At 40.6% G+C, this 9,632-nt stretch overlaps 1 protein-coding gene across 8 annotated transcripts in view; it reads left to right on the forward strand.

The window, feature by feature from the left end:
* AMPH (amphiphysin) overlaps nt 1-9,632 on the forward strand; it is a 135,053-nt gene that overhangs the window by 94,548 nt on the left and 30,873 nt on the right. For 6 of the 8 annotated variants that reach the window (XM_017727065.1, XM_017727063.1, XM_017727061.1 and 3 more), the window contains 3 exons: nt 1,435-1,443; nt 2,320-2,458; nt 3,971-4,099. In XM_017727065.1, the coding sequence (XP_017582554.1) occupies nt 1,435-1,443; nt 2,320-2,458; nt 3,971-4,099 (277 nt within the window). The remainder of the gene's footprint in view (nt 1-1,434; nt 1,444-2,319; nt 2,459-3,970; nt 4,100-9,632) is intronic. The other 2 variants (XM_017727064.1, XM_017727068.1) reach the window with 1 other exon arrangement.

Below are 9,632 nucleotides of genomic sequence, written 5' to 3' on the forward strand. Positions count from 1 at the left end.
CCAGGCAGGGTAGACGGAGCAGGTGCGGACATGGGAGACAGTCAGGGAAAAAGCAGGACCGCAGGGAGAAAGCGAGCAGGCGGCCGAACGAGCCAAACCTCCAGACGAGCCCGGCCTGCCGAGAAACTGGGAGCGGGAAGCGGTTGAGGCGCTGTTAAATGCTTTTAGTGCTGAGGCTCCTCCCATAGTCCGCTCCTATGAGGACGACCTCTGGCTAGTCAGGGGAATTTTCCCCGGGCAGCAGGGGTTTCCCCGCCTGGAGGGGGGAGTCTTTTGCAGCCCCGTGGTGGAAGTTTTTTCTGCCCTGATTGTCAGGCGAAGTGTCCATTTTCTGAAGGGATTGCCTGCTTAGAGACTCTGATGTCCTTTGTCTCCACCCCCTCATCTTTGCTAGACACCTTCGTCACGTGCCACATTTAGAGCTCAGCCCATGTAGTCATTTTCCACACAATCTCAGAAAATGGGTTTATAACGCAAAACCCGGACAATGTTGTGGCATAAATAAAAATTAAATTAGTTCCTCACGTAGTTACTGCTAATTTGCCCCCAAGATGGAGTTAGATTAGCAACAATTTAGACTGACTGAACAAGTTAACATCTGCCTCAAAAATAACGGCAAATCTTCCTACATTTGTTTTAATCTCACTTTGGAAGAACAAAGAATGAAATATTGAAACTTGTGATGTAATGCAAAATTCAAAACTATAAGCACATCACTAGAATCTGTATTTCAGATTATTTCAGCGATAATCCATGCTCATATATTACATACTGCCTTCGGAGCTGTTAGCTCATGCATCACCACTTCTGGCCCATTTAGGATGGACTCAGAAACTGGACTATGTTTCCATAAAGGATTTGTGAAATATTTTTATGGAATGTAAAATAATGTAGTGTTGGAAGATTTCAAGCACTTTTTGTAAACAACAGGTATTTTATCCTTGTCTCCTAGACCATGTCCAACATGCACATGCTTGTTCCCACTGAATTATTCATTCCATTGAGAGAAAAAAGAAAAATTTTTTTTTCTGCCAATTACTAGACATCATTTAATGTAGTGTGACCTTAACTTACTTAAAAAAAGCTTTCTAAAAATACGTTTTGAAAGTTACTTTGTTACTCTCTTTTGCTGTTTTATTTGCAGAGCCCTGTGTGAAAATCTGGATAGATTTTGACTTCCATTATTAGTGATGATACTCTAAAAGACTATTCACAAGTGGGTCTTCATGAGATAAAACAGCTTTCTGTTTTAGATGCATGAGAAGTTAATACTAGACAAGTACAGTATCTAATATTTCTTTTAAAGAACTGCATAATAAGAAACATCTTAAAAACTTGTATGCTACTGAATACTCTGTCCTGAAGGCAAATATTGTACCTGGGACATAAATTTCTTAATAACTGCTTATTTTTTCTCTTTTTATATTTCCACAGAAAGAGGTGGTGAGTGTGAGCTAAGTTTGTCATTCCAAAGAACAATTTTTCTTGTGTTCGCATTAGGATCATGTTTATGCTATGGTCTCAGTCAGGTAGTGCTTCTGCTCTCCCTGAGGATGTGTAGGAGTCGCTCTTACTGAGTACTGTGGTCGTTGAGTACTGTAGTTCATAGCCTCCCCTCACTGTAAGCTTTCAGCATTTCTAGGTAGCTGAATATTTTCTCAGTGTTTGCACCAGATCCTTTCATGAGAAGGGCAGATGCTTTCTAGGACTTCATCAGATCTTTTCTTAGTATCAGCAGAGCTCTGTTGAAGTCACTTGACTGCTGCTTGTTTATAATTTTGGTTATTTGTTCTTCTAAATAGTGATATCTTTATAATAATCTTGGCTGGTTTTATTTTATTGAAACCTTTCTGAAGTTGCTGAGCTTTTAAAATTATTTGCATTATTCATTGTTATGCTTTCCTGTGGGGTTTTTTTTCTCTTTAGAATATTTTATTCCAAGAAGTGTGTGAAATGACAGTAAATCCATTTCACATTTTATAATAGTTTTAAATTTGTAAGTGAAATGGTATTTCAAGTACAGAATCTGCAAAAATGCAGGTACCCATTTTTCTTCAAGTTACAATGATCAGGTAAACAGATGTTCCAAAAATCAAGATCATTCAAAATTAAAACTTCCTTTGACACTGAAATCTAATTGCATTTAATTGCAGTTTTAGTTTTAGTCATTATATAATGGCTTAGTTCATCTCCAGTTTGTACTCTCTTTTGTGGTCACTGGTGTTACATCAGGGGTGCAGTTCAACTGTTGCATCAGATTTTCAAGGTAATAAGACAGCAAGATATATGTGTCCTTGCCATTGCTTTGCTTCTGTCTAGTGATTCAGGTCCACTCCGCTTTGCAAAAACACCATCACCACCAGAGGAGGTCTCTCCCCTACCTAGCCCTACTGCTAGTCCCAATCATATGCTGGCACCAACGTCTCCGGCACCAGCCCGACCTAAGTCACCCACACAGGTAAGGAGATACCTAGCAGAGGGACCTGACCTGTTGTGCAGTGAAAGATTGCTGAGATGATGTACATGGTGGATCTTTCATCTAGGCTGTGACTGAGTAACAGCAGGGAGGCCACTGGTTCTGTTGCAGTATGTTCTGTTCATCAGTTGTTCATCCCTGTGTCACAACATGAATAGAAAAGCATTTTTATATTAGGGGGAATGAAGAAAATTTTAGGTGCCTGGTGAATTGCTGGGACTTCAAGTGACAAAGCAAAACACTTCTTAAAAAGTTGCATTGTCTCTAAGGACCCATGTACCAGCAGTGATAGTTTGAAAAGCCTACTTCTAAAACCTTGTGAGTTTTTGTACATTATATATTTCTGCTCTTCATTTTTATGCTTCAATCTTCAAATTTATGCTTACCCTGAGAAAAATTAGCCAGTGAGTATCACTGGTCTGGCCAGTCTCTAAAACAATAAATAATAAAGCTAGCTGAAATACTGCTCTGCTAATTACTGATAATTAAAGTCCCATTGGTTGTTTTTAACACTGGATTGGGAAGTTTGACTCTGTTGTAATCAATGCAGTAATTTCTATTTTCACTAGTATTGGTAAAATAAGAATCAGTTTCATTCATCCGTTCAATCTGTAGCATGAGTTGTATGTGTTCGTGTGCATATCAAAGACTTGTGTTGATGTTATGGATGTTTTTTTGGAATTGGGATAGCTTCTGTGCTGATTGCTGTTTCTATGCTGTCTGCATATCAGAAGAAAATTAATTTTGTATCTAGTGAGCATGCTTATTTTCTCTGGTCTCCCAAAATGTGACACCTCACTGCCTGAATATCCACCTGGACTCAGCCTCATTGGTGCTGGTAGTGTTATGTCACTATACCACCTGAGGATTTTTTGTGGATTTATTTTCTTGGGGTTTTGATAGATGTAAAAATTATCCAATACTATTTGGTGTTATTCCAAGCAATTAGTTTGTCATAGTTATGTGAATCTCTGGAGAGCAGGAGGAATATAGTAAACTAAGCACCTTTGAAGTGCTGTAGTTCCCAGAGATTATATGGTCTTAGCTTTAAGTACACTCTAAGACTAGCAACAGGTGGGCAGGGGCAAAATCCCAAAGCTAAACACAAATGAACTCAAGAAGCCAAAAAGCTGCAGAGGCACTGTTTCTGTGCAATACTGCCCTTTCAGCTATGGGCTGTATAGAAGAGCAAGTGTCCTGCACTGTGTGCCTGTCGCAGCAGAAAGAAAACCAACTAAGAGTTGCTTTTGTATGAAATCTGAAACTTTGAGTTTTAATGACTTTTAAACATAGGGTGGTTTTGCTCCCCATAATGTTTATTTCAAGGCATTTGTTGGTGAACACCTAACAGTTCCTTTCAACACATGGCTTATTCCCATGACTTATTTAGGGTGAAGTAGCTGAAGTAAAAGCCTAGGACAATTTGTTTAGGCCTAGCTTAAAGATTTTCTTTTATCCCTGAACTAGTCTGTGACATTTTTGCTGTCTGCCTAGCTGAGGAAAGGTCCGCCAGTCCCACCACTGCCTAAACTCACACCTACGAAGGAGTTGCAACAGGAGAACATCATTAACTTATTTGACGACAACTTTGTCCCAGAAATCAATGTGACAACCCCATCACAGGTAAGCTTCAGTGAATTGTGTAGAGTTCCAGCCATGTAATTACCCTAAGTTCTCCAAGACAGTGCCTCTGGGGCTGATCTTCATGGGGAGGGAGGAGGAGGGCGCAGGTAGAAGGCAGAGGTATAATGACCACTTTCTGTTACCTAGAAAGAGTTACACATATGGTGTTTTGCCTTTGAATAGGTCACACATAATCACTCAAAAGGGCTAACACTGCTAACATATTGAAAAAAAAAGCAATTTCCTGAGAGGTCCGACTAAAAATACTGTGATATGGTCATGTTTGAGATTTAAATGCATCCAGGTTGCATTATGTGCTGAGAGTTGATCTAAGATGCTACTTCTAATGCTAAGCATCTCAAGTGGAATTTTACAGAGATCCTTCACTATTTCTGTTTTCTTCATCAAAATCATTAAAAGTATTCCTTCTTTCTATTGAGTGATTCTTAAAAAATGGAACTTGGCTGGTTTTTACAGGTATAAAAGACTGCTTCAGCTAGTATTCATTCACTTGGCTTTGCTCATAGAAACATTAGCTGCACAGCAGAGAAGTGATCAAAATTCATTTTATCTCATTATTATGATATTTTTAAAGTTGCATATAATAAACAGAAAAGCCAGAATTGTGCAAAATAGGTCTGTAAAATTTGTATTCAGCCCTTCAGCTTTTGCACAGTTATAGTGATGGCTGTTTTTTTTCAATAATGGACCCTTTCTTTCATGGTAATTACAAGTCTGAAATCTGAGCCTGTGTCTGATAGATCGAAGAGAAGTACGTAGATGCGAAGCTTACGCAGAATGTTTAGGAATGTCTGTTTTCATTTGAATCATTGGTTTTGTTCTAATTCATTTGACAGCACAGGAAAATGAAGGCACAGCAATGAAAAATGTATTTTATACAATTTGAACATGTGATGCATTGTTTTCTTGTGGTAGGGAGAAAGAGGTGTTGCTGTGTATAGGGATCTATTTGGAAAAGACTTATTTATAGTTAAGTCTCCATGCAATTAAAGAATTAAAGGCTACTCCCAGAATGCAGCTGCTGGTAGGCCCTCTTTCTGAAGGGAGATGGCAGGTCTGTTGCATCACTGTACCCTGACTTCATAGGAATTAATTACTCCAGCAGCATGAGCCTTGAAATCACTGGTAAGAGTTGGTGTAAGCTGTGCTAGATATGGCCCCCTGCATTAAATACTGTATCCAACTAATCTGCGTATGTCAGGCCATCCAGGGAAGCAGAAGTAGAACTGGTTTGCTTTTCCATTAAGAGATGACACTGGAATAAGGCTTTAATTAAGTGTAAGTCACATTTCCAGAATCCTTATATCCTTTCTATGAGAGATTGGCATAGAAATGGAAAGGCATAATAAAAGTGGGCATGCTTCTGAGAACTGAAATGTTTTCCTTTGTCTCTCAAGGAAAATGGATCTCCCTTCAGTGGGTGATTTATGTCCTTCCTTCCTCCACAGTCAATGTCCAGGGAATGTCCTAAGCTATTCCCTGGCTACCTTCTCATCAATCATCTGCACTTCTCCCTCCACAAAACCCACCCCCATCACTAAAGCATCCTTACTGTATCTGAGATCTCTGAGTATGTACAGACATACCCAAATAATGTGATGTCTAGGTTTTGTATCCTTGCGTATGTGAACCAGTTAAGGAAAATACATAGCATGAAATCCACAGGAAATACAGACTTATTCCTCTTGGTGTTTATGGCTTCTCCTATACTCTCAAAGCCCTTGTTGAGCACTGTGGAGAAAGCTATTAAGCCTGCAGAGCCTGTCAATGGTACAGGACTTCCCAGGGGACCACCACTGGTGTCCCAGACACTGCTCACGCAGAGGCACAAAACCAACAGACTGATGAGTAGAGCTTTGCTGCTTTAATACAGTGTTTTGGAGAGGATTACAAACAGGCCAAACGCTTCCGTTTCCTGAAACACAAATATCCTGAAATTGTTGTTGCTCCTCCTTCTTTACCAAGCAGTATTAATGCATTTGCTTCGTTAGTGCAAGATGCTGAAAGACAGTTCTGCTTGATGCTGTTGAATATTTTTGCACTGATTCAACAAACTATCTCACAAATCCAGGTTATTCATTGTCAAAAATTGATTTAATTACTGCCTAGTAAAAAAAAGAGGTGAAAAGATGAAATATCTGGGTGACCAGCTCCAGATATTTCAGAAATGAGTATTCTTTGCTTTATTTCTCCTTTTCCTCACACTGGAAATGTGTTTCTCCCTAGTGTCCAGTTACTAGCTTGGACATTGTAGGCCTTTATATGCCCCCTACGATACATAATGTGTCTGAGTGTGTCTGACAGCATAACTGCTAAGGCTATTTTAAGGGTTGTACAGACTGTGTGCAGGGAGAGGGTAACAGTTCTGGTGGTCCTTGTGTCCTGGGGTGATGTTATGAAGCCGCTTTATTCCTTAACCATCCGCTCAATGCCCAAGGACGCTGTGCCTTTAAGATGGACCCGGGGCGGGGAGGTCTCGGCGGGGCTCGGGAGGCAGTGCGTCGGGAGCGCTGTGCTGCTTTTTGGTTTCCTTTGTGTTCCGGCTAGCTGGGAAAAGGTTGTGTTGGGTTTTTTTCTTGTTCTTTTTTCCCTTTCCTTCCCCTTGCCTCACTGCCTCCCTTCCCTCCTCGCCGGTCCGGGGAGCCTGCGGGGTGGCCCCAGCGGGCCCATGGGGTGGCTCCGGCTGGTCTGAGTCCGTGTGTCTGTTCTCTCTCCGGGAATTTGTTGTATTTTGAGGATTGGGGTTTTTTTTAATACTGTTCTACCCTGTTTTGTTCGTGTGTTAATATACAGTTTGGTTTCTTTTTCCCACTTTCACTCCTTGTGACCCATTTGTCTCATTGACGGAGGAAAAGGGGAGGAACACTCATTCCGGCGTTTCCTCCTGAAGTTTTGTCTCAAAAACAAACCTTGCAAGTTTATTTTGGCTTCTTCATCTCTTGTACATGCCTCTGAGAGGTACAGCCTTGCTTCTGCCACAGCCTCCTCTTTCAAATGTTTAATTTATTCATGCTTCATCATGCTATGGTGGAATAAATACAGGATGTTTGGCAGGCCTTCCTGTCACAGCTTTGCCCCTTGCTGAGGGATTTCCTGAGGTTCCTGTTTTTCCTGCATCTCCCTGTAATGTGGTATCTTAGGTGCTCTGTATGTTTGTTTGGGCCTTTGTCACTAAAGTTGAGTGTTCTCTTCATTTTGGTCTGAGGGTCATGGGTAATGATAACTTTTGCTATCAATGATCAGTACCCTGTCACTTCCAATACCTTAGCTGTCATCACTCATGGCCTAAGTAAGACTCCTGTTCATTTGATTCAGTCCTCATAGGTAGCAACTTCATTCTCAAACCTCAGTGAAAGATCATTATCTTTTATGTCTCCATCCAATTCTGATTATATGCCAGCAAATGCTGTTATTTCTTCAAGGTGTATGACCATATGAGTATTAGTGCCTCAGGAGCATATGTGATGAAATCTAAATACACTCGATGGAAGGCATGAGAGAATGAATGTAATGTTGGTTACTGGTGGGAATGGTGGGCTTGACTTTTTAAAATGGGAGACTATAATACAGGCTTCAGTGTGTCAGACCACATATCTGTCATCACCAGCGATGCAGAAGGCCAAAGAAAGAAGATAAATCCAGGCAAGCAAAGTTGGTACTCCTGACACCCCCTGGTACTACAGTCTCTTAGCCTCTAGTGCTTTGCTGCTCTAGGACTTCCTCACCATGATTTCTACCTATTAAGTAAGCCTCAACAGACTACTTTGCCACAAATTTATTCAGTCTTTCAGCATGTGTACGTTTTTCACAGTCACAGTACCTGAAGCCAAGGAGGTCCCCAGCTGGACTCTGCCACATGGAGCACCACCACTTTTATTTTACATTTGTCCCCACCAGCTTTGCTGCCAACTGCCTTCCTGCTTTGGAAGAATCAGGGAGCAGCCAAACCCCTCTCACACTGGTATAGACCCTTCTCACATCACCCCTAACACACCTCTTACAGACTGAAGAGTTCTAGGTCACTCTGTCATTCCTAACATGGGAGCTGAGGAGCTCTTTTTACCATGTTTGCAGGTGACACAGAGAGTTAAGGTGTTCTGTGGCATAACGGAAGCCATTAATTAGCTAACTTTGAACATCTGTTTACCAATAGTAACACTAATTTGGAAAGTTTATACTCTTAAATGTTTCAATAATAGAAGGTCTTTGCTCATTTATTTTACTGTCATTATCATTATTATTATCTCATAGTTTTGCTGGGTTTGTACGTGCCATATTGTGGTAGACTTGCCCTGTCGTACAAGCTTCTCTCACTATTTAACAAACACTGAACAACTAGCAGCAGGCAGTACTAGCCTTGTTATCAAGACTAAGGTGCTTGCCTAGAACATTTACAGTTAGTGATAATTAAATCTCAGCTACGGTTTCACACTGTTTTATGTTGAAGCACACTAATTGTTTTTTCAGGTTCTTTTACAGCAGAGAAGACCTGTAGCCCATTGAACATATATATGTGAATGTATTTTTAGAGTGACCTCAGAGGCCTTGGCTAATTTATTGATTGAAAACCAAGAAGGCTCTACCATGTAATCCAGTTTAATAAGAGCATATCATAGAATCATAAAATGGCTTTGGTTGAAAGAGACCTTAAAAATCATCTAGTTCCCCCCCGCCTGCCATGGACAGGGACAGCTCTCATTAGACCAGGTTGCTCAAAGCCCCATCCAATCTGGCCTTGAACACTTTTACGGATGGAACATTCACAGCTTCTCTGGGCAGCCTGTTCCAGTGCCCTACTATCAGATGTTTCCTAAAGTTTAGAGCTGAAGGCAACATTAATTGTAAATTGGTATACATGTTCAGAATTAAAACGTAAGTCAAATGCATTTGTATCCTTCTGTATTGGCTTTTTAATAATGTTTGTGTATGGGGAGAGATTAACTTGTTAGAATGTATGGACATTGGGTGCTGTTTATTTAGTTGTAGCAGGTTGGATTTGTAACCGGGTGGAAACACCAATTCAGTGTAGTGGTTTGGTCCAAGATACTCATTACTGTTTATCTTCTGTGAGATAAGAATTAGGAGAAATGCAAAGCAGGCACCAAACTTGAAAGAATATAAAGAAGTTCATTAACAGACCTAAAAGAAGAAAAAAAAATAATAATACCACACCTTCAGAACTTTTCTCCTCCCCCCACCTTCCTCCCTTCTCCCACTGACAATGTAAAAAGACAACCCTTAAGATGTTCAGTCTGTTTACCACTTCCATAATAACCTTGTTCAGTCCATTTAGGAAGAGGAGTCTCTCTTGCTCATGCTATGAACACATTATCACAACGAGACAGCCGCCCACTTCCAAATAACTTTGTTCAGTCCATTTAGGAAGAGGAATCTCTCTGCTCACATGCGAGTCCCTTCCCCCAACTTGCGGCTTTTCCTGCAACTGCTTTCGAGGGTCCACTCTTGAAATTACTGGCGTAAAATTTTAAGGTTGAGCCGTTCAGAAACAAAA

Source organism: Corvus brachyrhynchos, unplaced genomic scaffold (assembly GCF_000691975.1).
Source record: "Corvus brachyrhynchos isolate BGI_N302 unplaced genomic scaffold, ASM69197v1 scaffold1002, whole genome shotgun sequence".
Taxonomy (NCBI): Eukaryota; Metazoa; Chordata; class Aves; order Passeriformes; family Corvidae; genus Corvus; species Corvus brachyrhynchos.